At 46.2% G+C, this 25,840-nt stretch overlaps 10 protein-coding genes across 10 annotated transcripts; 3 read left to right on the forward strand and 7 right to left on the reverse strand.

The window, feature by feature from the left end:
• Positions 1-2,619: 2,619 nt before the first annotated feature.
• Positions 2,620-4,493, reverse strand: AGABI2DRAFT_176818 (hypothetical protein). The gene has a single exon (XM_006458441.1). It carries the CDS (start codon positions 4,391-4,393, stop codon positions 2,702-2,704), a length of 1,692 nt encoding a protein of 563 aa, XP_006458504.1. The 5' UTR covers positions 4,394-4,493; the 3' UTR covers positions 2,620-2,701.
• Positions 4,494-4,855: 362 nt separating this feature from the next.
• Positions 4,856-6,898, reverse strand: AGABI2DRAFT_200181 (hypothetical protein). The gene is made up of 12 exons (XM_006458442.1): positions 6,789-6,898; positions 6,719-6,739; positions 6,603-6,668; positions 6,528-6,539; positions 6,446-6,470; positions 6,299-6,395; positions 6,227-6,238; positions 6,101-6,172; positions 5,913-6,050; positions 5,783-5,859; positions 5,657-5,732; positions 4,856-5,602 (listed from the first exon to the last, which is right to left on the reverse strand). The coding sequence occupies exons 1-12, from the start codon at positions 6,887-6,889 to the stop codon at positions 5,136-5,138; spliced, it is 1,164 nt and encodes a 387-aa protein (XP_006458505.1). The 5' UTR covers positions 6,890-6,898; the 3' UTR covers positions 4,856-5,135.
• A 100-nt stretch (positions 6,899-6,998) lies between these two features.
• AGABI2DRAFT_115537 (hypothetical protein) lies at positions 6,999-8,098 on the forward strand (the record flags this gene model as incomplete). The annotated part of the gene is made up of 3 exons (XM_006458443.1): positions 6,999-7,151; positions 7,205-7,419; positions 7,474-8,098. 3 exons carry the CDS (start codon positions 6,999-7,001, stop codon positions 8,096-8,098), a joined length of 993 nt encoding a protein of 330 aa, XP_006458506.1.
• Positions 8,099-8,621: 523 nt separating this feature from the next.
• AGABI2DRAFT_115538 (hypothetical protein) lies at positions 8,622-9,357 on the reverse strand (the record flags this gene model as incomplete). The annotated part of the gene is made up of 2 exons (XM_006458444.1): positions 8,622-9,235; positions 9,297-9,357. 2 exons carry the CDS (start codon positions 9,355-9,357, stop codon positions 8,622-8,624), a joined length of 675 nt encoding a protein of 224 aa, XP_006458507.1.
• Positions 9,358-9,469: 112 nt separating this feature from the next.
• Positions 9,470-9,980, forward strand: AGABI2DRAFT_63635 (hypothetical protein; the record flags this gene model as incomplete). Its single annotated transcript, XM_006458445.1, has 4 exons — positions 9,470-9,497; positions 9,561-9,692; positions 9,744-9,781; positions 9,837-9,980. 4 exons carry the CDS (start codon positions 9,470-9,472, stop codon positions 9,978-9,980), a joined length of 342 nt encoding a protein of 113 aa, XP_006458508.1.
• Positions 9,981-10,534: 554 nt separating this feature from the next.
• AGABI2DRAFT_190786 (hypothetical protein) lies at positions 10,535-12,940 on the reverse strand. The gene is made up of 7 exons (XM_006458446.1): positions 12,809-12,940; positions 12,613-12,734; positions 12,149-12,551; positions 11,835-12,095; positions 11,397-11,781; positions 10,918-11,347; positions 10,535-10,867 (listed from the first exon to the last, which is right to left on the reverse strand). The coding sequence occupies exons 1-4, from the start codon at positions 12,917-12,919 to the stop codon at positions 12,048-12,050; spliced, it is 684 nt and encodes a 227-aa protein (XP_006458509.1). The 5' UTR covers positions 12,920-12,940; the 3' UTR covers positions 10,535-10,867; positions 10,918-11,347; positions 11,397-11,781; positions 11,835-12,047.
• A 97-nt stretch (positions 12,941-13,037) lies between these two features.
• Positions 13,038-14,951, forward strand: AGABI2DRAFT_134238 (hypothetical protein; the record flags this gene model as incomplete). Its single annotated transcript, XM_006458447.1, has 9 exons — positions 13,038-13,071; positions 13,120-13,694; positions 13,744-14,035; positions 14,089-14,257; positions 14,306-14,374; positions 14,428-14,483; positions 14,581-14,617; positions 14,675-14,706; positions 14,764-14,951. Coding segments are annotated over 8 exons (1,240 nt in total), but the record flags the coding sequence as incomplete, so codon positions are not given.
• An 828-nt stretch (positions 14,952-15,779) lies between these two features.
• AGABI2DRAFT_63236 (hypothetical protein) lies at positions 15,780-17,078 on the reverse strand (the record flags this gene model as incomplete). Its single annotated transcript, XM_006458448.1, has 6 exons — positions 15,780-15,907; positions 15,966-16,034; positions 16,102-16,351; positions 16,448-16,616; positions 16,666-16,999; positions 17,054-17,078. 6 exons carry the CDS (start codon positions 17,076-17,078, stop codon positions 15,780-15,782), a joined length of 975 nt encoding a protein of 324 aa, XP_006458511.1.
• Positions 17,079-17,503: 425 nt separating this feature from the next.
• AGABI2DRAFT_200200 (hypothetical protein) lies at positions 17,504-21,136 on the reverse strand (the record flags this gene model as incomplete). The annotated part of the gene is made up of 11 exons (XM_006458449.1): positions 17,504-17,668; positions 17,774-18,058; positions 18,115-18,252; positions 18,311-18,402; positions 18,458-18,642; positions 18,745-18,992; positions 19,063-19,683; positions 19,739-20,097; positions 20,148-20,350; positions 20,415-20,643; positions 20,698-21,136. The coding sequence occupies 11 exons, from the start codon at positions 21,134-21,136 to the stop codon at positions 17,564-17,566; spliced, it is 2,904 nt and encodes a 967-aa protein (XP_006458512.1). The 3' UTR covers positions 17,504-17,563.
• Positions 21,137-22,280: 1,144 nt separating this feature from the next.
• AGABI2DRAFT_190790 (hypothetical protein) lies at positions 22,281-25,185 on the reverse strand. Its single transcript, XM_006458450.1, has 16 exons — positions 24,988-25,185; positions 24,714-24,935; positions 24,651-24,654; positions 24,427-24,599; positions 24,260-24,369; positions 24,070-24,205; positions 23,563-24,012; positions 23,478-23,513; positions 23,411-23,425; positions 23,114-23,358; positions 22,941-23,064; positions 22,762-22,890; positions 22,668-22,708; positions 22,547-22,617; positions 22,448-22,496; positions 22,281-22,398 (listed from the first exon to the last, which is right to left on the reverse strand). The coding sequence occupies exons 1-16, from the start codon at positions 25,171-25,173 to the stop codon at positions 22,347-22,349; spliced, it is 2,043 nt and encodes a 680-aa protein (XP_006458513.1). The 5' UTR covers positions 25,174-25,185; the 3' UTR covers positions 22,281-22,346.
• Between the last annotated feature and the right edge of the window lie 655 nt (positions 25,186-25,840).

Genomic DNA, 25,840 nt, shown 5'->3' on the forward strand with positions numbered 1-25,840 from the left:
TCAGTGTTTTTTTTTTTCTTCCTGGTTTAGATTTTTATTAACGTGTACCACATCTTAGGCAATGGCATTAAAATTCATAGAATCCCTTGCTCGCTCCCTCAGCGCTCCCGGTCTATCACCGCGTACCATGGTTCTATTTCTTCAGGCCAAGGAAGCGATGCAAGTTTGTTGGGGTCGCAGAGCGAAACAAATTGCAGGAACATGCCTAGCTATTGCTTTACGAGAATCTAATCGACCAGATTGTCTTCATGACATCGCCCAACTCCTGGACGAACCATTCGCTACCATATCCCGGACCTTGTTCTCAGTCGCAACTGCCCTAGGCCTTTCTCTCGGTCGGGTCGAATCCGGATCACATATTCCAACGCTTCAGCAATACCTGTCTTCCCTCCTACAAGATACATCGAGCCACATGTTCCTAGCACTCAGACAGGAATTATCCTCTATATCGTTGACCGCGGCCGTGAGAACCGCAATATCTCTTAGCAACCTTTTGGCCAGAATCGGATCCCCATTTTTAACCCAACATTCAGCACCATCTGTTGCGTGCGCTGTGTTTATACACGCTTTGGAATCAGAGTTACGTTCCACTATCAAACAACTTGAGCCCCTGGCTGAGGTATTGAGTATGCGGTCGTACGTTGGGAAGAGTACCGTGTTGGCACTCTACAAAGTTATTCAAGACGTGGTTGTTTTCCTGGCGAAGGATATACCATGGCTTGACAAGTACAAGCTCAAAAATGGTAGGGCAGCGATAGCTAAGCGAAATGTTGTTGCGCGGGCTGTAAAAGATGTAGTAAGCTTTTATGATGCTACTTGGAATAGGATCAAAAAACCTGCTTTCAACATCATGCCTGAGGATAGTTCACCCGGCAGTGATGCTGATAGCGAAGATGAAACTATCCGACCTCGCAAAAAATCAAAAGTGGGCCATCCCAGGCAACAAGCGATGCAATTTCTTCTCAACCCAATCGCAGGACCAACACCTCATTTCTCGCACTCACTTCCGCAGGAGGGTACTTCCTTTACAAGGTTGGCATCGCAGCAGCCAAATTGCAATTTTATGTCGTATTTTCTTTCAGCTCGTATGGCAGCAAACAAACCCACTAGACTACAAGTCTTGGTCGCTTCTCGTGGAAGTGTTGAAGATGTCACTGATGACGAGTTGTTTGATGAAGGGGAATTAGAGGGTTTGATGCGGAGTGAAGAAGAGATAAGGATCATTGCTCATACGCAGGATTGGGAAGATATTGAAGAGGACGCGGACATTCGAGTCAAGCCTAACAAGCAGAAAGCGACACCTTCGAAATCTGGACGCAACGTTGGCGGTCGTATCGACCTCGATGCCCTAGCCAACCTTTTGAACGACGCTGATCCGGATGAACAACCTTTTATCGGATTACTTGGGACAGAGTATGACGACTCGGCTGATGGAGCTGAGGGCGAAACAAGAAACAACCTGGCCTCATCAGATGAAATAGTTGTTCAAGGCTGGCGACCACCATCACCGGGAAACAATCGTACCGATGACTGGTATGACCAAGTTTATGATTAGCTCTTTTCGGAACCCTCCGTACCTGTCGAACCAGAACACAAGTACCTTGTTTCAGTCCCTCGGTCTCCCACTTTGCAATAGGGTTAAGTTGGAACTAAGCCGATTATGAATATCCCGAAGAAGGGCGATTCACTCTTTTTGTAGGAGAAACCATTTTCCCGGGAAGGGTCATATCTAAGGTTCGTATCATAAATCAGACAAGGTTGGAAGGAACTCTGATAACATCATACTTCACTCTCTTCTTCACATCTTTTAAATTGTTTTCAACTTTTCCTTTTTCTTTTTTTATCCCGCAGCCATCAAGAAGACAAGATGCGTGGCGCAGTTCTATCTTATGAATATCCTTCGCCACCGGATTATGGATTGGGGATAAGTTGGCAAGATAGATTAATCTCAGTCTCAGAGCTGTCAATATAATACTACTTTTGTGATTTCGTCGGAAAGCAAAATGTTACAAATATCTCGTCTTGAAATTCTTTATCCGCAGTCAGCCGATAGACTTGGCTTCTTCTTTTGCTTCTTTACCGGGGTCCTACATAAGTAAGTTTGCGTTAAGTGTACATCGTATCGTACACCGTACTAAATACGACGTTGTTATCCGAGAATAATCAAGAACACTGTCAGTTCCTCTTTAAGATGTACATGTCTACGAATACCCGATCAGAGAGTACATGCTTCTGCAAATCTTGAAGGACAAATGAGATTTCGTCGAGTTCATTCCCTAAGTATCGATATACCTCGTCTTCTCAAATCGTCAATCAAATTGAGCTTTTGGACATCACAAAACCATGAGCATAATGATGATACAATGTGGCGCAAAAAAGAGCCTCAAGATACGGTTCTCGTAGACTTCGTTTTCGCTGTTCAAAAGTTCAATTTATCGCTCCGGGCTTCAGTCGTGCATTCATTGATTACGACCGAAATCCACGAGAGTTACGATGATGACACATCTATAAAGATAACACAAGACTTCTCTGTACGTAAAAAGATCTCTAACTGTGATAGCATTTAACAAGCGACGAACAAAGGCATAGCAAGATCTAAAAACACAAGTCCACGAGGGTATGTATATAACACAGGGTATACCAAAAAAGAAGCATAACAACGACAACAACAAAACAACATAGCAAAAAGAAAATCAAAAATTTACAAAACATCGACGAAATTGAGAGCGTGATTTCGGAAAGCAGGAAGCACTGAGAGAGCAGGAACAAACGTTATAGGCGTCTTATCAAAAGGAACATTCAAATGAACAGGTAAACCTCTCTCACACAACGAATCAAGCCAAAATTTCCATTCCACAGGAGCGACATGGCCTAGAGGCGCATGAATTTTTACCCGAACAGATTCAAGGTGATGATATCCGCCGTCCGATACTGATGCAGCAATAGTGTAACCATTGAGATATGGTTGAGGACAACGCGTTTCGAATGCGGCAAAGAGGGAATTAAAAGGGAGATTGGAATTGACTTCGAGTTCGAGGTGACGAAGATGTGGGATTGTTTCGTATTGGCCGCTGAGATCATGACGATGAAGGAGCTGGAGAAAGCTCATTGCAGTACTATCGGGTATAACCTCTGAATTATGACTGATATCTAGATAGAGGCTGTGGAGAGTCGGCACAGAATGAAGAAGACACCTGAGATCATCGCGTTGAAAACGGATACCCGAGGCATCAAGGGTATGGAGCTTATTAGATTGTCGAAGAAGGTGTATAAGATGATGAATGATGTTAGGAGAGTAAGATGGAGAGCCGAAAGTGTTATATTTGAACACGGCAAGTGAGGGGCACAGTAGAATCCAAAAAAGATCAAGGATGTTTACGTTTGCGGGGTCGTCGGTTACCTCTAATGTACGAAGTACAGGAAGGTTAACAGGGTCGTATCGAGCTTCTTCCGTGAGGACCTCTCTTTCATCTCCGGTGGATTCGAGGTTACGGACGCGCAACGAGCAGAGGTTGGGTGTGAGGCGTAAAATAGCAACCAAATCATGAAACTTGGTCCAGGATATGCGAAGGCTAGAGATCGTGTTCCATGGAAGTCGTAATGTACCAGGTTCAACAGCCCACAAGTCGACGCTTTCAAGTCGCGGGGCGTTATAAAACATATACACCTCAGTCGGTGCAAATGCTGGGTCGACTTCACCATAGATGGTGAGATGTTTCAACCGCGCAAAATCCAGTGGTCGTTTCAATAAATCGCCCCAACCTCCATCCAAAATACCGAAGAACAGAGAACCAATCCGAGACGAATGATGAAACAGAGTCTCGAGAACCTGCTGACAAGGCTGCCAGTCCGGCAATAGCTTCTCGCTATGAACCTCGTCCACCAGTCTCGTATCATCATTATGAGAAATGTTTACCACGACAGGAAGTTGCTTCGCCATCTTGAACCAATACTCCACCCTCTTCACATCCTTCAGACTCGTTTCAAAAGTCAAATCCACCCATAAAAACGTCCACAACCTCGCATCGCTTTGCGAGACCTGCTTCCATCGATGACACACCTGTCCCAACACGATAGGTGACATATGCTTCCCAAACCGCTGATATTTGAACGGTTTAAACTGGGTCAGCTCTGGGATGTCGCATGCCCATAGCATTATCTCGGATAGAATTTCGTTGGGCAGACGAAATATGGGCGACGCGCTAGCATTAATCAAAAATTTAACCTGAGCACTAGATTGTCTGAGTGCATCAGCGAGGTCATCGCATACTTTTGCGCGGTGTCGAAGACGCGACAGTTCATGATGCGTAGGATGATAGGGTGTATGAGGTACAGTAAGAAGGGGCCGAAGAGTTTTAAGGAGGTGCGTCGCGTATTGGTCTTGCCAGGTCATTGAAGAGACGGGTACGGGATGCAGTGGAGAAAAAGCTGTTGAAAAAGCCAGCCTCGTGCGAGATTATATAGGGGATCCGCATCACATTGTGAGACCGGAAGAAAGCCAGAAGTGATTGTGAAGAGCGAGGGACCCGACGTGAATATAGATGGCCATGCTGCGCTATTTCGGTAAACCGGTGCTTCCGGCACTGTGAAGGGTGACAACCACAATGATTTTGATAGCCACCAGCGCCCATCTGTGATGCATATCGTTGTCCCAGCGTCAGACCCGTGTGAGTTGTTTCCAGGTGCGCGTTTGGACTTGTGGGTCCGCATGTGAACGTTGTGAACCACGGTGAAGATCCATCGCTCCCTTGATGATATCACACTATCTAAAACACAAATTCACGGTCTTAAGCTGGTCTTAAGGCCCATGATTTGGGGAAGTTCAGGGCGCGAAAAGAAGCCGTTCAAGCAGTGTGAGTAGAAAATGAATTCAACGTAAGATTGAGCCATACGTATAATATTAGCCGACCGGCGGGGCGGGTTCTTCTGAAAATTTGTACTGTATTGTCAGATATATGGGAATCCGTAGGAAAATTGTAATGATTACGATCCGTCAATTCGATGCGAACGAAACATAATCCATTCCAAGTCCGTCTATAAACGCCAAAAACATGAAAAAAAAATTGCAGTCAATTCAAATGTTGCGATTCAACAAAGAAGATAACAGCAGACAATGCTTGCTCAGCAGCCCGGCTTTAAACAGGCTGCGCCCTCGGCTCATATACGTACGCCTGAGGAGGCGAACTCGTCCGAATTGGTGGCAAGGAAGGAGCAGTATTCGCTTGGTATACTTGTTCCCCTCCTTCATAACTTGGCGATTGATCCGTGTCGGACACTCCAGGGCCATCACGCTTCCATATCTCTTCAAGCGGTTCAGTATGTGGACGAAGAACGGTCCCGTCCAATTCGTACTCGTCATTATTAGTAGCCGTATATTGGCCATTTCCCTGAGTCGAGGTCGTCGGAGCTTGAACGAATGGAAAGTTACTACCACTGGGATGGTGATTGTGCGTAGGAATAAGTTCGTCATCTTCTCGTTTGATGCGGGGAGAGAAGGGACGGTGGGAGAGTTCAGACTCGAGCGGTGGATAGTATTGGCGGTAGGAAAAGTATGCCATGACAGTACCAAGAAGGGAGCCGACGAGGACGTCATGCCAGTGGTCTGTATCAAGCGGTCAATATCACAAAGAAAGAGGAAGATTATCCAAGCACTTACGGCGGTAATCCATTGTGCGAGAAATTGCAACAAGGGCAGCACAGCAAAACGGCGCTAAAGAGAGCCAGGCTTTACCCTAAAAAAGATAACTATATGCTGGAAATATAATTTGACGGTATCACTTACAGTATGGCCCCGTTTATCGAACAAGTGCAGTTTCCCAGCGAGATAAAACGACAAGAAACCAAGTCCAGCAAAAGACACTAAACACATGTTTAAACCTGTAATTTCGCCAATAAAAGAGGAATTGACGTACTGCTAGAATGACCAGAGGGGAAACTACGGAAACCATCTCTGAGTATACCATTATCCGGCTGAGTACAGATTTCCCAGCTCGACAAACCAAACTCTGGATCAGTGGCGCCAATAGGAGGTTGGCAACGATCAACTATATCTATAAGCAGGTTAGCACCAAATTCTGAATAATTATCCGGGTTGATGTACCTGGTCGAGGCCTTCCTACTGTTATTTTTGAGAATTGCGTCACAGAACCGGTAAGCGCCAGAGAGAGGATTACTGCGAAGCGTCTCATCAGCGGTAGCATTATTTAATGACGTCAACAACACGCACATCCAAGGGATGCTGTCCGAACGGAAAAAATGCGTTAACGAGTGCGAGGTTAAGAGTATTTGATTGACGTACAATTGTGGAGGTCCCACCATGAGCGTATAGTGAATACATTAACTACTGGTTGAAGCAAGAACGGCGCGACGAAGCAGATAAAGTAGAGAGCGATATTCTATAGAGAAAAGTTAAATGAAGACGGTCATCAGACGTTAAAGGACATACTGGAACGCGCTCGTGCACGGCATAACTAGTGACAACGATTGTCAGTCGGCAAAAGGTAAAAGGATGAAATGGTCAAACTCACGGATGACGGAGCCTGTCGAGAGGGAAGCAGGGATTAGAGACCTCATGGTAAATTCGAGGCAGTGCAGCAACTTACGACGTATCTTCCAATGCAAACACCCTACGGTAACCTTCCACTTTGTCAAGAGAAAAAAAGATGCCACTTGAAGAGAGGTTGAGTTGGCGGAGATAGAGTCAGGAGAATGAACATACGCGAGGACTATGGTAAGAAGCCTTGAAACCTGGTCAGCGGTGATACGACAGAAGCCCTCGGAATGCTCACCAATCAGGGACATAAGACAACAAGAGTTTCCTCCGCCGAATTGGAGACATGGGACGCCCATTCCTGTTGGAGGAACGGGAGGGCCTGAGGGAGAAACGCATGGTGGGAGGGAAGGGAAGAACAGCTGACAACGATCTGTGACACAAGCGCCATGATGCAGTTAGTCTGGGCGAACGAACGAGCGGATCAGCATTGATCGTATCTCCTCCCATGGCACAGCACCAGGCCATCCTCGAAAACATCGCATCTACAGACAACGTAGAGTCTGCTTTTTTCTTTCCATCTACCGCTCTTCAAACTAACAATGATGGTAGGGATGACTGGTCTCTTATACGCGACGCCGTAAAACAAAAAATCGAAGAGGTGCTCACTCCTTTTGGGCAAACCATTCCAGGCGATATTCAATTTGCATACAGAACATCCAGCTATATCTAACAACCACCAAACCAAATCCTCAACCACCGCCTTTCAGCCAAACCCAAACTCCAAATGGAGGGCTCAAGATTGCGCCTTTCCCAACGCACAAAACAGTCCGTGTTCATTTGAACGAGAAACCTGTCAGTTATATGACGCCGGAAGAGGCGCAACAAGCCAAGAAATATGTTTTTGAACAGCTTGATAGTTTTAGTTCGTGAGTATATTCCTTAGTACACATTGTTTATTTTGACTCAAGAGGATCATAAAGTGCACCATTCTCTGTACAACGGCTTTGCGAACTCTGCGTTAAACCCAAAAGTCATTACAATTCTGTCGGAAAATATCTTCGCGCCGTCGAAAAGTCAATACTCGTCACCTCGGAATGGGATAGTTTCCCTCCACTGACGGAGGAAGAAAAGGATTCCTTTGGACGTGGTGCTACAGTGTTAGGCTCTACTCGACAATCCGCTCCCTCAACCCCATTATTTTCACCCATTCCATTCCTACACGAAGATGCACGTAGATCACAATCGCGTAGTCCACCGCCCTCGCCTTTAGCATTAGCAAGTGCTGCATCTACCGGCGATGTCAGTGCTCAACCTTTGGAGACCAAAGCTCTGGGAATGGTCGATGAAATGGATGATCCTGGACCTGGGCACTTGAGTGACCATCCCACTGCATTAAGTGCAGTCACGGATTTGAGTGGAGAACACTTCAATTCCCAGTCAGAATCGACCTCGACGACATCGACCTCAGCATCTCAATCAAATACTTCCACCTCACGTCCACTTTTTGGGAGTTTAGAACAGAGGTTTGTCAGATCTGGACTAATGGGTCCAGCGTCAGACGGTATGATGGTAGAAGAAAATAAAGAAAACACGCAGGCACAGTAGTGGTATGTTTAAATTCCATAACCAAATCTTCTTTACATATGTACTTGGATAAACTGTGCTCATATCTATCGTGTGATCCTAGCTCACGTCTACTCGATTACTGTGGTAGTGATCTCGGGATCAAGGCTGGTATATTTAAACGTCATATCACAGCCGAAAACCCTAAAACTGTCAAACAATAGAAGTCTACACCACGCAAGTCGCATGAGGAGTCTAGTCGAATTCGAAAGGTTCTTGGCTGCTCCTGCTGTTAACGGTCCATCATTCTTGCCTACACCACGTCAAGTACACCAATCTGCCAAAGTCTGTTCCGTCCGCGGACAGAATAAAAAAGCTGGGCCACCTATTGTCAAACATGACTTGATCCCTGTCATAGTTATACTTCCATCATAACGGAGAAGACGCGTGTTGGCCATGCCATACAGATATTCATTAGGCCACCGACAGACGGCATGAAATAACATTCTACGAACGAAAGTCACAACTCATGAAATGAATCATACAAAAATTTCAACTCACCCTTTCATTGCGTCTTTGTTTGCTCAGTAATCTTCGCCAGCATCGCATTCATCCGTAATTTCATGTTAGGTTGTCCCCTTCCCCTCCCTCTAGAATTGACATTACCACCTCTACCACGGGCATTATCAAATGACCCTCTTCCTTGATTTTGATTTTGATGATGATTTCGTCCTCGCTTGAATGGATCCGCTTTATATGTATGCAATGTTGATTTTGAGTACGCTTTTTGAAAAAGATCGCGAACAGATTCTTTTTTATCATCACGAGGATGTGTGGAAGTGTGATTCCGAGCGCTACTGGTTTGATGTTTATTGTTCGGAAACGGCTGATTGTTCGATTTCCAACGGCGACTCGGTGAACGTGAGGGCGGTGTTGGTGGAGAAGGTTCGTCGGACTCATCAGACGAGTCACCAGAGGCTGTTCCAGGATGTTCGACGGAAACCTCGTTTGAATCTGAATGACCCGATCCTTCACTTTCTTTGTCATTTTCATCATCATCTTTGCGTTCTTCCTCTCCCTTCCCTGATCGAAGGGACACAATACCCTCTTTCCGTTTTTGTGCTTTCCATCTACTTTTAATTTTCGCTTTTTCGACCCAATCCTTTTTCAGTTTCTTGGCTACGGCAGCGAAAAATTGTAAGAATTAAGGCATAGCCATAAGGGAACAATAAAGACAGACCTCTGTCGGGTGGATAGTGACGAAACGTGGGCGGCTTTTTGCGCTTCTGCGGGTCCGGCATAAGAGAGGAGAGCTGTGTTGCTTATGTAATGCTCCGCAAGAGTCATGAGGAAAGCGATGCGACCGACTTACTTAAACCCGCCCATCTCCACCTTGCATCTCCATCCCTTCGCATGAGCGTGCAGAACCTCAATACTTTCGGTGCGTCTTCCCCCACGTAGCAATAGCATACAAGCGTCTCATGTTTTTTGTTTTGTTTTGTAGATCCCTTTGCAGATGAAGGCGATCCCCTTGCTGGAAGCCAGGACGTAGGATCGCAGAACGATTACATTCATATCCGTATCCAGCAGAGAAATGGACGGAAGACCTTGACCACTTTGCAGGGCTTGCCCAAGCGTGAGCATTTCTTGCGTTATTTTTCTGGTTCCAATGCTCATCGTACCCCAGAATACGACCTCAAGAAATTGCTCAAGGCATTCAAAAAGGTAATTGACCCTTCATTTTTTTTGCTTCGGAACATGTTTCTCAATGTGCCGGCAGGAATTCGCCTGCAACGGGACTCTTGTTGACGACGAGAAGATGGGTCAAGTCATCCAGCTCCAGGGAGATCAACGTGCCAAGATATCGTCCTTCTTGATCGAAAATGGTCTTGAGAAATCAACCATCAAGGTTCACGGCTTCTAGCTAGGCTCGCACCCGCAAGAAAACACCAACAGGGGGTCCGTACATGCCATCTCCCGGGGAATTATTAGCCAGTATTTTATTTCCTCTTTTCATTTGTCAATTACCAACGGTGGACCTTGTCTCTTGTTTTCCAATCAGCATGTCGCCATGATTGCTACGTTTACATATTGTTTTTTTCTTTCTTTCTCTTACCCCTTTGTTTCTCCCTGTATGTCTTAATCTCTGTTATATTTTGTATACAATTGATTTCACCAAAAAGCCCACCCCTCGGCTGTTGCGCACTAAGAGAAAAAGTAAACGAGTTGGTATCTACGAGCAAAGCACTTAACTGCAGCACTATTTGATCTTGTCCAACGGTCTGTTGAATCCACCGCGCCTAGAGGAAGAATGAGATTCACTCGGCTGTTTATGACCACCAGCTTTGCGTACCTGTTCATATACTGGCGCCATGTTCTTATCCTTTTTATATCCACGCTGCCTTCTTGGTTGCCGGTGACATGTTGGCCCTAGAGACCCATTAGAGGATACAAAATCAACCTCAACTCATTGTCATACCTTGGTAGAGCCAAAGCCAGATAGACCCATCATTGCCATCATGCCAGAGTCGTCTTCCTCGACGACATCCATTTCTTCGCCCTCCTCTTGTTCGTCGTCGACTGATTTGCTACCGGTGGCGACAGGCGGTGGTGGTTGTGGAGGAGTAGAGTCTTTGAGTTGAGAGGGTTGACTGGAAGTAGTGGGTTTTTGGGTTTCTCGTCGTCCTTCGTCTCGTCTATCACCACGAGGCTCGTCTCTCCGCTTGTCATCCTTTCGGTCCCTTCCTCCGTCTCTCTTGTCAGCATCACGATACCTGTCCCGGTCGCCGTCTCTGCGGTGGTCTCTTCTATCTGTGTACAGCAATCAAGCCGAGAAGTGGAAAAGGAATGGCGAATCAAACCTCGTTTATCGGCACGGCGTGGACTACGCGAACGACTTGACCTCCGGGTTGGTTCGTCTCTGTGTCTTCCACCACCTCGACCTCCACCACCACGGCTAGAATAGCGGTCCCTGTCCCTGTCGTCTCTTTCCCAGTCTCTTTCGTGCCGGCGGTGGTCTCCGCGAGATGACATTCGGATGCTGTGGCGTGAGCAGGCCGTGACAGGAATGAGTGTGTGACTCCGGACGAAATGAGCGTGACTGAAATTTCGGGTTTCTGGCAATGCTCGTCGCTGGCCGGACTTGGTTCAGACAGAGCGGGCGGCGTTACTTCAACCACCATAAACCTGTCACAGCGACCCACATCCTCCTCTCAGATGTTCCCCGTACAGCGACCCCTGCTGACATCCGCAGAGCCATCTCCCGGGCGGACGTAGTCGGCGTTTCTGACAGTCCGTTCACTTTTTATTCTTCCACATCCTTTTCTCAACGGTTCTGTAGTTGCTTTGGACTATAAATATTTCAAACCCACCGAACGCGCTATTCTTACCCTCGTCTCTCCGTCATATCTCGCCCATAACCTTGCCACCCTTCAGAACCTCACCATCTCTGGGCTCCCCGTGTCCTCGCAACCGTACGTCCCAGACTCACCGCCAGTCGAGGAAAAGCGAAGGACGAGAGGTCATGAAGGGAGATCCCAGGCAGCTGAGAGGGGAGCTCTGAATGGTGATGGACCTAGCGCTGGAATCAGCGAAAACAAGGAAATGAACGTGATATTTTCTGGTATGCCGGCGAGGACGACCGTCAAGGATTTGGCGGAGTTGTTGAAGGACTTTGATGTTGCATTGTCGAGCAAGGGACTGCCACATATTCAGAAAATTACACCGTAAGTGTTCAAATAGCTCACTAGAAGTTCGTGTGGCACTAACATTTGCTTAGGCCAGGAGATGTTTTCGCGTTGACTGCAAAATTTCTTGTCACCCTTAGTTCTGTAACAGAGGCCCATCGTCTTGTACGCGCGATGCATGCTACCTACCATGGAAACGACTTTTTATTATCAGCCAAAATTATCTACTAGTTCATTTCATAGTCCAATAAGGATATTTAACATAAAGCAACCTACACAGCGATTAGGAACGAAAACTACACACACTACATTCGATTCATATCCATATCGTCGTCCAACCGAGACCGTTGAGCCTGGCGCCAGTTATATTAGTCCACAATGCTTGCATTATGCCCGGTTCACTCACCATTCTTGCCTGTTCACCGTCATCATCTGGTGAACGTCCGCGCTTGAGTTTGTTCTCAACTTGAGAACCACCTTGGTCTTTCCAATCTTCACCTCCACCAGCCACAGCACCTGGACCATCCTGAGCATCTGCATACCGTTCCTCCACCTCTCTACGTCTTTCAATTTCTAGTCTTTGAGCTTGAGCACCCCATCCACCACGACCAGGATCATAATCCTGTCTATGCTCATCACGGACTTGACCTCCACTTTTTCCTCGACCAAATTGTCGACCTTCTTTATATCCGAGATCCAAATCGCAACGGATGATACGTTCATCGAGTTTCGTTCCACTAGCGAACCTCATACATGCGAGTGCTTCAGCATGAGTGTAGTATTCCACAAAACAGAATCCGCATGGTGTCCTGAGTAATATATGTTAGAACAGCCGTAAATCAAAATAGACTTTTAAACATGAAGACGCACCGAGTGTTCTTGTCCAAACCCATAATAATCCGTTTTATACCACCTCCATCTTCCGCATTAGCACATTTCGAAAAAAGCTCAAAGATCTGTTCTTCTGTTGTATAAAAACTCAGGTTACCAATCTGCCAAAAAAAAAAACAACAACACATGTTCAATCACCGAAATGGTTGTGAAACAGACAAGTTCTTATACGTACATAGAGGGTTGATGATTTTCCTAAGAGTTCTGCCTGCTTTGAGCGGTCTACTCTTGCCTGCGAGTCTTTATAATTTGAGGGCTGGTCGAGGGGAGTCACCACATGTGCCATATTTTTTTGGGCTGAGGAACCGAATGCCCAGGGCGTTAAACAGTTACAGCAACATTTAGACTTTCCCACGGACTTGCCTAGTTTGTCGTGATTGAACGCGTCATTCTCTTTATACTACCATGGACCAGATAGGCATCGACATCCAGCGCACCGTAAGTAGACGCATAACTCGTAATAATCGTCTTCTTATACTCGTATAGGAACCCACCTTTGATTCGGTGGTGAGCGAAAAAACCGCTCTGTACCAAGAACTTCAAGAGGAAGACCTCTACATCAAATACAAAAAACTTGCTCGTCATCTCGATATGTTAGATATCCAAGAATCCTATATCAAAGACGAACAAGCTAATCTCAAACGTGAACTTATTCGCGCACAAGAAGAAGTCAAACGTATCCAATCCGTTCCACTCGTCATTGGTCAATTCTTAGAACCCATCGACCAACATACTGGAATTGTCGGGTCTACTACGGGATCCAATTATGTTGTTAGGATTTTATCGACATTGGATAGAGAGTTGTTGAAACCCTCGTCTTCAGTGGCTTTACATCGACATTCGAATGCGCTTGTGGATATTCTTCCACCAGAGGCTGATTCGTCTATTGCTATGCTTGGACATGATGAAAAACCAGACGTGGTATATCAGGATGTGGGTGGTATGGATTCACAGAAACAAGAGATAAGAGAGGCCGTCGAATTGCCATTGACCCATTTCGAACTATACAAGAAGATTGGTATCGACCCACCTCGTGGTGTCTTGCTCTACGGTCCACCCGGTAAGCCTTTCCCCCATATTTGTATATCTGTAATTTATCATCCCCACAGGTACTGGAAAGACTATGCTTGTCAAAGCTGTGGCACACCATACAACAGCCTCCTTTATCCGAGTAGTCGGAAGTGAATTCGTCCAAAAATACCTTGGTGAAGGTCCTCGTATGGTGCGCGACGTTTTCCGACTGGCAAGAGAAAACGCGCCTGCTATCATTTTCATTGACGAAATTGATGCCATTGCTACCAAACGTTTCGATGCCCAAACCGGTGCAGATCGTGAAGTACAACGTATTTTGCTTGAACTTTTGAATCAGATGGATGGTTTTGACCAGGGTAGTAATGTCAAGGTCAGTGTTTTTGGTATTCTCCTCTGTTGTTTGGTGTATTAACTTTTTGATAGGTGATTATGGCGACAAATCGTGCTGATACTTTGGATCCTGCACTTCTTCGACCCGGTCGTTTGGATCGAAAGATTGAATTCCCGCTACCATCTCGACGAGAGAAACGGCTGATTTTCCAAACTGTGACAAGCAAGATGAATCTTGGGCCTGACGTTGATCTCGAAGATTGTATGTATAATCATATCCACCTTTCTTGCCTATTGACCCGCATGTCAGATGTTTCTCGACCGGATCGTCTATCGTCAGCGGAAATCGCGTCCATAGTTCAAGCTGCCGGTCTCCAAGGTAAGCTCTTGTAAAATATCGAGCAGTGAGACCCTTGCTCATGCCAGCCGTAGCCGTGCGCAAAAACCGATATGTCATTCTTCCTGTTGACTTTGAGGAAGCCTGGAAGGTGAGGAGTGTATTTGGTTTTGTTTGGCAACGACTTGCCATCACGCTTCGAAAATTCACGGGCTGACATTTTTTTTTGTTCTCCCTCCCACCAACAGCAAACTGTGAAGAGGACGGACGAGACGCACGAGTTCTGTAAGTTTTCAAATTCTTTTGTGTGTGTCAGGCACTAATCTGCTTGTTTCTCTCCAGATCGGTGATTCAAAATTTTTTTGTTTGTACCGGTACGTCAGCGATCTACTCTTGTCGCTAAAAAAACCAAACTCAAATGAATTACACAGCCTTTCCACTTGTATTCTATACCTACAATCGCATCTATTTACAAATCTTTCCCAATCGTTTCGCGAGATTATCTCTCTCTGCTGCTCCTATACGCTCTGTTCACTTTGGCATCCATCTGCTCTTTGATCACACGGATGGGTGCTCATTCTTATGAGCAAGAAAAATACTTCTGTTATTCTTCTCTGTTTCCTTCCTCTTCTTTTTTCGCAATATCCTTGCTTCGCTCGGATATGTGGAGAGGTTAGCCCTAAGGGTTGAATACATGCTCTTTTAATTTTTAACCCCTGTTGGGTTGATAGTATATCTTATTGTGAGTTCCTCTTTTGTCTTCCTGGGGAAGTATGCTGAACATTCGAAAGATAATATATCATGTTTCTCTATGACGTTGATGAGGCACAAAGGTCAAGCAAGCTCTTTCAACACCCTGAATGGCGCTCTCCTGTAATCAGGCGTACATTCTTACCTTTACAAGAGCTAGAACGACAGTCTCAACTCCTCCGGTTATTGAAGAATGAGGATATCCCCGCGTGCTTGTTCATATCTACCCGATACCCACAAGGTGATGAAGATACGTTGGGTGACAAAAAATTTTGTAGACATCTGCGCTTCTACAAGGTTATGTATTCACGGTTTGTTTCTTTTTCTGAAATTTCATAATTATATGATATTGATGATTGTTTTCTTTAGATAATATAATATACATTTTTCATCCCCTGTTTTCACAAAAAATCGTTGACTTGCTTCGGTTGACTTTTCTTGCTCCTCAACACTCTGGACGGCGTTGATAAAACCCACACGCTCGTTCTCATTTTATGGGAGCTAAATGAATTTATTGATCTTCTCTTTCTCTGAGAAGGTCTCCTGGTCTACAGATTCATTCTTGCTCCATCTACATAAAGAGGACGAATCATTGTCCGGGTTACATACGTTGATTCTAAAGCGTACAAGTAGCACGGTAGAAAGAATGTTCAAGCTCAGTCAACATAAGTAAATATACATTTAATCATATCCAAACTCATTTTTTCGAGAATTGGCCGAGCTCGCCGGCCCTCTCTGTGGCTGCTTGAATACCACGAGCAATGGTGGAGCGCACTCGACCGTCTTCAAGAGCCAAAAGCCCAGCAATTGTACATCCTCCAGGGGCTATGATTTTCACATGACGTTTCAGGCACAATCGACAGTGGAGAAAATATCAACGTACTGCAAACTGCATCTTTGATCTGTGCGGGGTGGGCATTTTGCAACACCATGCGAGCGGCGCCCTGAAAGGCTACATGAAAGAAAACATCGGGGATCAGTACCATGGATTCGGTAAAACTAAAATGGGAAAGACTGACTTTGAGCGGCGAGCTCCAAGGCTGCGCTTCTGGACAAGCCCATCATTACACCGCCATCCGCCATGGCGTCAAGCAAAACACATGCGATAGCAGGTCCAGACCCAGCCAATGCCGTAGCCGCATCAAAGTGTTTCTCATCAAGGTAACGACATCTTCCAATGGAAGAAAATATTTTTAGAATGATGACGTCGTCGCTTTCCTCATTCGGCGAGGGTGGTAAAGTGGTGACGACAGTCATTCCTTCGCGAATCTGATCGTGGTCCAAAAAAAGAAAAGAATCGAAAAGAAATTTTTTTTCTGCTTGTTAGAGACAGTGTGAAGAAAAAGGAGAAATGTGCACACGGACTTTGCAAGGGGTATTCGGCATAGCACGGACCACCCGTGTTGAAGGGGGTACCCAGTCCGTGAGTTGGGAAATGGTTACACCTGCGAGGATACTGATAAGGAGTTTGCCCTGCAGAACATCGCCCATTCCCTGTTCACTGAGGATCTTCTCAGCGACTGGAGGCTTGCAGCTGTAGAAATTCATTGATAAATGCGTCCGGATAAAGTGTTTATACATACCAGAGGAGAACAACGTCAGCCTGCTTAACGGCCTGGACATTTTTTAATGCGAGAACCTCGACGTTACTAGCTGCTTCGCCCATACTTGCGAATAGGCTGACTAGTTTTTTCGCCGTCGCTTCACGGCTCACGCAAGCAATGAAGCGTGTAGGGGTCGAAACATCCGGCGGACCAACTGGTGAAACTGTGCCAGGGGTATGCGCCTCCCACTTGTGAACACCATTGGTACCATTGGTACCTTTGGTGCCGTTGGTGCCGTTGGTGAGAGAATGTTTAGAAGTATCAAGGGAGTCGAGCACGCCAGATAGAATGGCAATGCCCATAGTACCACATCCTATCAAGGGTACTGATTAGACAATGGCGGCGTTATGTGTATTAAGAGATAAACCTAAAACACAAAGAGTGTAGCCCATTTTTTTGTGGTATAACGAGTAATCTGGAAGACAAGAAGAGAAGGGAATGAGTTGTGCCTAAAATCTTGACCAGCTTTTAAATGTCTTGCTGGGCTTCGATTGTGTTGTATTTTTCTTTGTAATCATGCCAGAGCATAGCTATTCGGCCAAGATCAAGATCATCGTCATGACGAATATACGGCCTTTCACCATATAGAAATCAACGGGAAGCCGACTATCATGGAAGGCTGAGCGCTAAACTTGAAAGTGCTCCAGCAGCATACGCAGAGCATACGTAAATACTCGGACTTCCCTATGACGTGATTCGGAATTTTAATCAATTACTTTAGGGTACATGATTTTCGGGGTGGGTATGTCGATAAAATTAGCAATTAAGATAATAAACCTTGTGCAACATTGATGGTGATGATAGCTAAGCAGGTAAGCAAAGTAGAAGGATGGAGCAGCGAAATGAAACCAATAAATCTATCCAAAACCCATAAAATCTAAGAGAAGAAGTATTGTGACTTCTTAATCCTCTCCACATCAAATTCTCCCTTCTGCGGTAATGGCGGGAGTAGGTCAATCATATTGACAAACTTACCCATCAACTTCACGACTGCTTCCTTCTGTTGTACCTTCCTTTCTCTCGCCGATTTCATCTGGTACGTTTCATCAACAAAGGCATCGCCTTCCTCTTCCTCCTCCTCATCCACATTCTCATCCTTAGCCTTTTTCTTCTTGGAACTAGACTTCTCTGCCTCCGCTTCAAGCTCGTCCAACAGTTGCTTAACTGTTTTCTCATCCTTCGGCGCACGACTTTCATCAATTGTGGACTCCGATTCCTGTCCGATAACCACAAGGTCCTTTAGCGAAGCGAGTGATGATGCTTGCTCAGGTGTAGCGTAGATTCTGCTGCCGGCATTATACAGCTTAGTTGCAAAATTGGTCCCACTAAGATTGATAAGCGGAATCTTGTAATCGTGATACCGCTGGAGAAACTACGACGGTCAAATTAGCATCGTCTTGCTTGCAATATACGAAAGGAAAAACATACTTCGCGACGTAACTGACCAAGAACGTCAGATGAATGAAGCGCAATGAACGTATCCCGAATCGTGCTCGACATCTCATCAATGTCGGCCGCGTGGGTCCAATACGAATCATGGACTGAGGCAAACGTCAAATTCTTTTTCTAAAAATCAGGCAAACGTGAGTAAATTGCATTTCCAGATGGTGAGCACCCAACTCACCCTACACTCAAGCGCAGTCAACATCATATGCGTGGCATCAAGACTATGAATGTAATTCGGTGGGAATGCAGACGCTTGCTTCGCCGAGTTCACTGTCACACATATTATTTGATAACCCACGAAATATGAGAATAGAGTATGCCTCACCTTCAGCTAGCCTATTCGGGTCCGAGATATAGACTGTCTGAATAGCCGTGTCAATCTGTTTCCTAGCAATCTTTCTATAGGGTTGAACAATGGGCAATCCAAGTGGGGTCGTCCAGATAACACTTGTCATTTGTTCCTTTTTCAATCTGTTCATCGGTAATTGTCCCTTTTTCACCGCCGCCGCTCTAGAAGAGACAGCACGACCCCTTGGTTTACCAAACCCAGGCTGCGCTCGGGTTGCTAGAGCCTCTAGCCGCTTGGTGCGTTCCTCTGCTGATTCAAGGTACTCAGCCATAAGTTCTGGAATGCGTGCTTCGGGAATGGATTTGGCTACGAGTCGTGCGGAGAGGTTGAGCCATGTTTGAATGGATTGGGCGCCCTTGAAAAGGTTCCCTATACATCCCAAGACGAGACGAGCAAGATATGCAGCAGCCGACCAGCATTCTTCTTCCGGGATATCTTTCCTATCCTTCAGCTGTTTCTCAATCTGTTCTCTGGCACCAATAAAGGTGACCCCATAGACAGTCGTCATAACCTGTGACACAAGATACAATAGCGATCAGTGCCTGCTAAAGCCTGCAACAAAAAATATAATCGCTACTCACCGTCTGCTTAACGACTTTTCTGGTTATTTTCCCCTTCAACATCAAAGCATACTTATCTCCAGACTCGCAGTCTTTCGCAATAGCTTCTTCAACCATCGCACCAACGTGACTGTACACATCACTCGGTTTATCGCTCGCCTCCAAATTCACTTGTCTAGCACCTTGGACATCGCCACCAAGAGCGGCATAGTGTTGCAAGCCATTACATGTCCCGTCCTGATGTACTGGTAAACTGCTTTCAAACGCTTCAGGATTTCCTGATTCGAGGGCATCGTGTAATTCAATTGATGCTGCCAAAAATTGCCACGGATCCGACGCTTCTAGCCACCATGCCTTCGTTGCGGGGTCATCCAATAAACGAGTTGCCGTTTGATATATTTGGTCTAGGTGCTCATCAACCCAATTTACTCGATCGTCAAAATTGGCTTTATCATAGCCGTAAAGGTTGGCAATATGAATCTTAAGCCAGCGAAGTCCTCGTACGCCCAGAGGTTTGGCTTCCGCAAAGGTGAGTAAACCACGACAAAGGTCGTCTCCAATGTGGTTGAGATGTGCTGGGACTGGGTAGGCACGGCCACGGAAATCGAGATTATGGGGGAAATAGAATTCGTCATTCAAGAACTGTATGTCGTCATTCAGTCAGTTTCAGCGAGAGAGGCATGAATATTGAACCCACAGCACGAGCAATCTCCAATTTGTAGTTGACACTGCAACGATCAGAATGATTGTTTGCCTTGGCTTGATTGTATGCCTTCTGCCGTACCAAGTAATAACTTCTCTTTTTCATATCGGCCAACTCTTCGACTTGAGGCTGTACAGGTTCAGGTCCGTCATACATGGCTGGCGGCACTTTGCCCAGTCTTTCTCCCGAATTCCAAGTCCGAAGAACGACTTCGAATACCTTTTTATTAATTTTCCAAGGAGTGCTGGCGAGGACATCGAGGCCGGCATATACGAGTTCCATTTGACCATGCTTTGAAGCTTCTTTGAGGTATATTTGCTGTTCAATCGAGTCCTTAAACCGCATGACCGAGGCTTGGAGAAACATCAGACTTTTAGAACACCGAGATTGAAAGAATACAGACTTTTGGAATAAAGGTACCCGCCAACGTTATGACTGACCCACGGCTGAGGCTTCACAAGCATGGGAAGATGGCGCGGGTGAAGAGTGTCCTTCAAGGGATCTGTTGCCAGTCGCTCACTAACAACTGGATTCAACCGGATTACGCCAAGCCTACTTCCTCGAAGGTATTCGTATGCATGATGGAAAGCTGGTTGCATTTCCGAGCTTGATAAAGAAGGAAAATCGTCATAAAATTTCACTCAGATAAAAGATAAAGGATACGACGTACACTTTTTCACCATTCTCAAGTTTTGCCGTTCTCTCGACCTCCGCCACTTCCATAAGACAATCCACAAGAATACCACCAATCTTCGACCTAGTGACCTGGCTCCAACCCAAGCTTCGTTCCTCCCCTTCTATTTCTTTGGATACTGCGAGTCTCTTATCCCTCAGATTCTTGTACGCAGCATGACTATACAGATTTCCACCAGCGGACTTGCTATCGGCAACATTATCAACTGTTTTTGTCTGCTGTGATTGTTCTTGCTGCGATGGCTCCTTATAGACATTACGTTTCTTGATCATCTGAGCTTTATACTCCATTTCCACAGCTTTCCCAACCGAAATCAGCGCTCTGGCCGTCTTCATCCCGTCTGCAACTCCACTCGATCCTTGCAACCTCATAATCTCCATAATTGTAATCAATGAGAGTCTCTCCGGGTTAACCAAACTCAGATAAGGGGATAACATCTCCCCACTTCCACCAGGACCGAGGGAACGTCCCTTTAACGTTGTACGCTTCTTGCCTTCTTCATTTTCAAAGATGGCTTTGATTTCTTCTTGAATTCGTTCGCGGAGTTTCGTGTGCCATTCCCACATCCATTTCTGTAGTGTTGATGTATTTAAAGCAGGATTGTGTATACCTAGGGAATCAAGCGTCTCCACTTGTTGTTGGAGACGCTCAAGCGCAACGTCGTAGGCAGATTTTTCGAGATGTTTCTGACGAGCCATGACATCTTCCGGAAGAACGCGACGAGTTTGATTGACCTCAGTGAGATGTCGGCGAAGTTGAGCAATATTGAAGGGGACCTCGGATTCAGTGACAGCGTTGCCTTCATCGTCGTATTTCTATATGACAGAGAACGTGAATACCGATTTCCAGCGAATGGAGCGAGTACGACTTACCGCTGGTCGTACGACAGGCATGACTTCAGGAACATTCTTGAGAGCATCTTCAGAAACAGCAAGGGCTTGTGCTTGACCAAGCTCAACAATGATTTCGGGAATGTTCAAGTTCACCGCAGCTTGTGAGAACGTCTTAATTGCCTCCGTCGCTTCCTGATGAGAATCGAACACGGATTCGGCAACAACAAGTAGAGGCGAGATTTCTCTCCGGTGCATTTTCTCAAGCAGCTTGGTTGGGCTCGGGAGGTCGACAGGGGTGGACGAACGCCCTACGGGTGTTTCGCGATTAAAACTTGAAGTATGTTCAATCAGCGAGGTGAGCCTGAGTTGATGAGAGACGACTTACTGTTGCCATGCGCGTAACATAAGACCATAAGTGACTTTATTTGGCGCGGTATTCTCAACTTCGGATTCGAGGATCTGATACAGGTCATGAATATTGTCAAGCCACTGCTGGCTATTATCTCTATCCTTTTGAATGGCCATTCCATAATAAGCCTCGATGAAAGCATTATATACGCCTATCTCGAGCAACGACTTGGTATCATTTTGCCGTAGCTGCTCAAAGATGACCTTGGCGCGCGGAACGTCGTATAGGTTGTGGAGGCAAGCATCCATGATACTCATAGACTCTAGGGTAAGTGTGCTCGTGCACCAGGTCTCTACTGAGGCTCCGGCAGTATCGGGGGGTGGGGGTGGGGGAAGAACGGTATATGTACGGTCGCGAGCGAGGAAGCGTTCGAGGTCATTGAGAATTCGGTTTTCGTCTATGGGCCTAGGAGCAGGCCGCCGACTGTGAACGACGAAGGAAGGAAATTCGGGGCGGGGAGTCTCCGCGGTTGCAAGAGCAGGGGCATTTACTCTTCTGGTGGGGGTGGAATAGAGACGGGCAGGGCGGGGCAGAGCCTGTCGAGACAGCAACCAAGTTGTCTTTTCTGCCGTTCGCAACATAACGCGACCAGCACTCAAATTTTTCCGAGCTTAAATTGAAAAAATATTTGTCACGTGGCTATCAAACTATTACATTCAGACGGCATTACAGCAAACGCGCAACAACTTCTTCCCAAACTGCTCGGGGGTTGTTCACGCTATCAAAGTCGTGTCAGCACCGTGGAAAGACAATTTGGAACGACATACATTTCTGCAGTCAGCGGCAGATTGAGATCTGCCGGACGGTCTTGCCACTCTACAAAAATTATCAGCACACGATTGAACAACTTCTCTCACACTCCTTACCTTCTGGCTCAGTTGAATCATCAACTCCAAATCCAAGCCTCCACGTAATTCCTTGCACCGCATTAACGAGACTAGACAATTTGTCAGACGAGACTGCGAGTCATATATAATGTCATCTCACAAGTCCGGTGGTGCAAGAGGACTATCCTTGAGTTGAGTTGTCTGATCAAAACTACGTCAGTCAAATTACTTGACAGTTGGTGCCATTCCCTGACCTTAACCTCCGTATCAATAGTCGAAAAGTCAGTCGACTGCCCGCCGACAGTCCCACAGTATTGCTGCTGCACATCATTTCTGCCGCCTAAGACAACCGTTTTCGATCCTTCCTCTTGTGACATCGTAATCTACGTGAGGTCAGAAATGTAAAATATGGTTATGTACGTTTTCGACATACACTGAACAACGAACAAGAGCTTGCACATCGGCCATTGCTGACGATAACAACCTTCTTGGGGTCAAATAAAGCTTCATCGGGAGGCGCGGTTGGGTAACCTTCAGGCTGACATTCCTGCCCTAACCTATGAAGGCTCAAAATTGAGCTCTAATTCATGGATGACAAGAACTCACTGTTGACTGAAAGCATCCTTATGACCGTTGATAACCTTTTCAACAGGTGGCTCGAGCCAATCAACATCGGGGGAGAAAAAGTTGTTGCTCGCATCTCTCCATTGCACGGGATTATAGAGCAGCTGAGCAAAAGGATCAAGATCTTTATTTACGATTTCTTGCACGATCTGCCGCGCAAGGGGTCCGGCACGCGTAGTAGTATTCAAACCAGCCTGGGGTTCAGAGGAAGATTTGGGGCCTACAATCTTGTCCGACAATTGGAACCTGAGTAGAGTCTGATACGGAACGATGACTCACGATGCGATGCAACCACTGGTCATATAAGTCAATATTACGAGAGAGAATGAGATTCTGAAAGGCTCACAGCTGAAGCGCAGATGAAACCGCCTCCATTGTTAGACTTGTGTCATTTTAGTCAAGGAAAGGTGGAAGCAAGCAATCCGACATACAACATCAACTACCAGCTGCGTAGCACCAAGAGACTTGAGATTGAGAAGGCCAGTGAGAAGAGCATTGGACAACCCATCCAAACTGTTGTCACTGAAGCTTCCCAGGGCCAGAACGCCAGTCTTCCCGTCATCCAGCATGAAAAACTGGGCAACGTTTCGACTCCCGTTGACAGGCGTCTGGGGAACCAAAACCGGTGGAAGCACGACATTGCTAGGTGGTGATGTATCGAGCATGACGTTTATTCCACCTTCACGTGCATCCTTCGGAAGGGGTCGCACTTGCTGGAATCGACCAACTGGCTTCTGAGCATCTGAAAGAGCCGTCACGCCTTGAGCATTCAGATCAATTCCATTCGTGCCCTGTTCAGCAAAGCAGTGGCCTGAAAGGAAGGAGTCAGCATCTGTAAAATTCTCATCTTCTGAGCCCTCGAATCGAGATCTATAAGGCAACTGCAAAGGAGCTGAGTTCCTCACATGGACAGAAGGTAGACGATGGTAAAAATTTACCTTTATCTTGTCAGTTGAAGACTCTCCATTACGCTGAATCTCAAGGACGACCTCATCGTCCATGGGCAGAGATTGCTGTGCAAAATTGCCCATCACATATGTCCAATCAGCTCCTGCTCTATAACTTGAGAAGAAGCTTGGTTTAAATGCATGAGTAGTAGCTCCAACGTTATGGCCTGAGACCGCTTACGAGTTTTGACGGGTACCCAAAGCTTGGAAGCTACCCGTGATTTTGGCGTTGGCATCAATAGCGACCTTAGGATCTCGTCCATTGATCTTAAGGACCCTAGCACCCGAGAGCTAGCGAACAAACATCTAAAGTTCACGACGCATCACTTTGCAGAGGCAAAAACGCACTGATTCTAATTGGCCTTTCAAATCTCTTGGAAGCGCATCCTGCCAAAAGTCAATCTGGTCTGCAAATTCGGCAGAGGCAACCTGGAATGCTTCAGGAGCAATATGAACCGCCTGCCTTCCGGATGAATCGGTCAACAGGACCAGAGGAATCGGAAGATAGCTGATGAAGAAGCCTGAGTAAAATTAGTCGAGCATTACTGTTTCCCTTTAAGTTGTTGACATACTATCCTAGATGGATAAGTGGCGTTAGGGGATCTCAGTATCAATGATTGATAAGAGAAGCATACATAACACCGATTGATATAGACACAGTGTCCATCGTTGAGCCTCTTCAGAGTCCGGGACATATCGATGTGAAAATCCAAGTCATGTTTATACTTCTTTCTACTGATTCTTGCCAAATCCGCAAAAAGGTCTTCATGAACGTCCTCAGCGAATGGCTCAGGAGCTTGGATTTGATAGTTGACGGAGGTATGGAACGCCAAAGTCCTGCTGACCACTTCAATAATCTAACATGATCTCATGAACGTCTAAATCATAAGAACGAGGGAAAAGGCCTACGTTATCCTTGAGTGTTTCATTGAGTGGAATAGAGTTGTAGCAATCCCTGACGGCCTTGGGAGAAACCCATTTCTGACCCCCGATAGCAGCACAAGGATCAGCGGCGCGAGGAGAGACCAACGCTCTTGCACCAATACCCAAGCCACTCAGCGTTGCCAAGTACACGAGACTTTCGGTGAGTTTCATCGCTGAACCTGTCGCAGGAGTTCAGAATCACCACGAAGGAGAGGCTTATCTGCTTTCAAGCCAGTGTAAGAATTTCCGCTGTATCTGCACTTTCTCATGCATCTTTCCATGGGTATATCCCACCAGGATATTTGGTCCCCACTTTTCACAAGTAGCACAAGGTCGTGAGCTTCTTTGTCCCGCACTTTAAACACACACATGCATGGAGCTCTCGAAATGGTAAAACCTCGGCAGAAACGAGAGAAAACACGAAGTTTGGGAGCGACCTCTCCGGGTAAAAGTCGAAATGAATGACCGACGACAGATATTTCGCTCCTGAGGGGACAACGGGTCTTTTTGCTTGTTCAATTCGAAAGTGTTGATCAGGATAGACGCCGGAGTGAGACACTTCAACTTTCGCAAGCAAAGTACCGCGAGCTACGATTTTGGAATTAATGGCCTAGATGGATATAGATAGGGGCGACTTGGCATTATGTTGCAGTGTGGTGGTGGGAAAGGACCTTCAATCCACGCGACATCAGAATTATCGGCGAATCAGTACTGCCCCCTCACTAAGCTCGTGGAAGATGAGAACGGATGCTTCCGAGTGACCTGTTCGGTAGCAGACCATAGTCCTGTGGCTCGAGGGAGTTCGCCAATAGTGTGAGAGAGACGGGCTTATCACTAT

This window comes from Agaricus bisporus (genome assembly GCF_000300575.1).
Source record: "Agaricus bisporus var. bisporus H97 unplaced genomic scaffold AGABI2scaffold_2, whole genome shotgun sequence".
Classification (NCBI taxonomy): Eukaryota; Fungi; Basidiomycota; class Agaricomycetes; order Agaricales; family Agaricaceae; genus Agaricus; species Agaricus bisporus.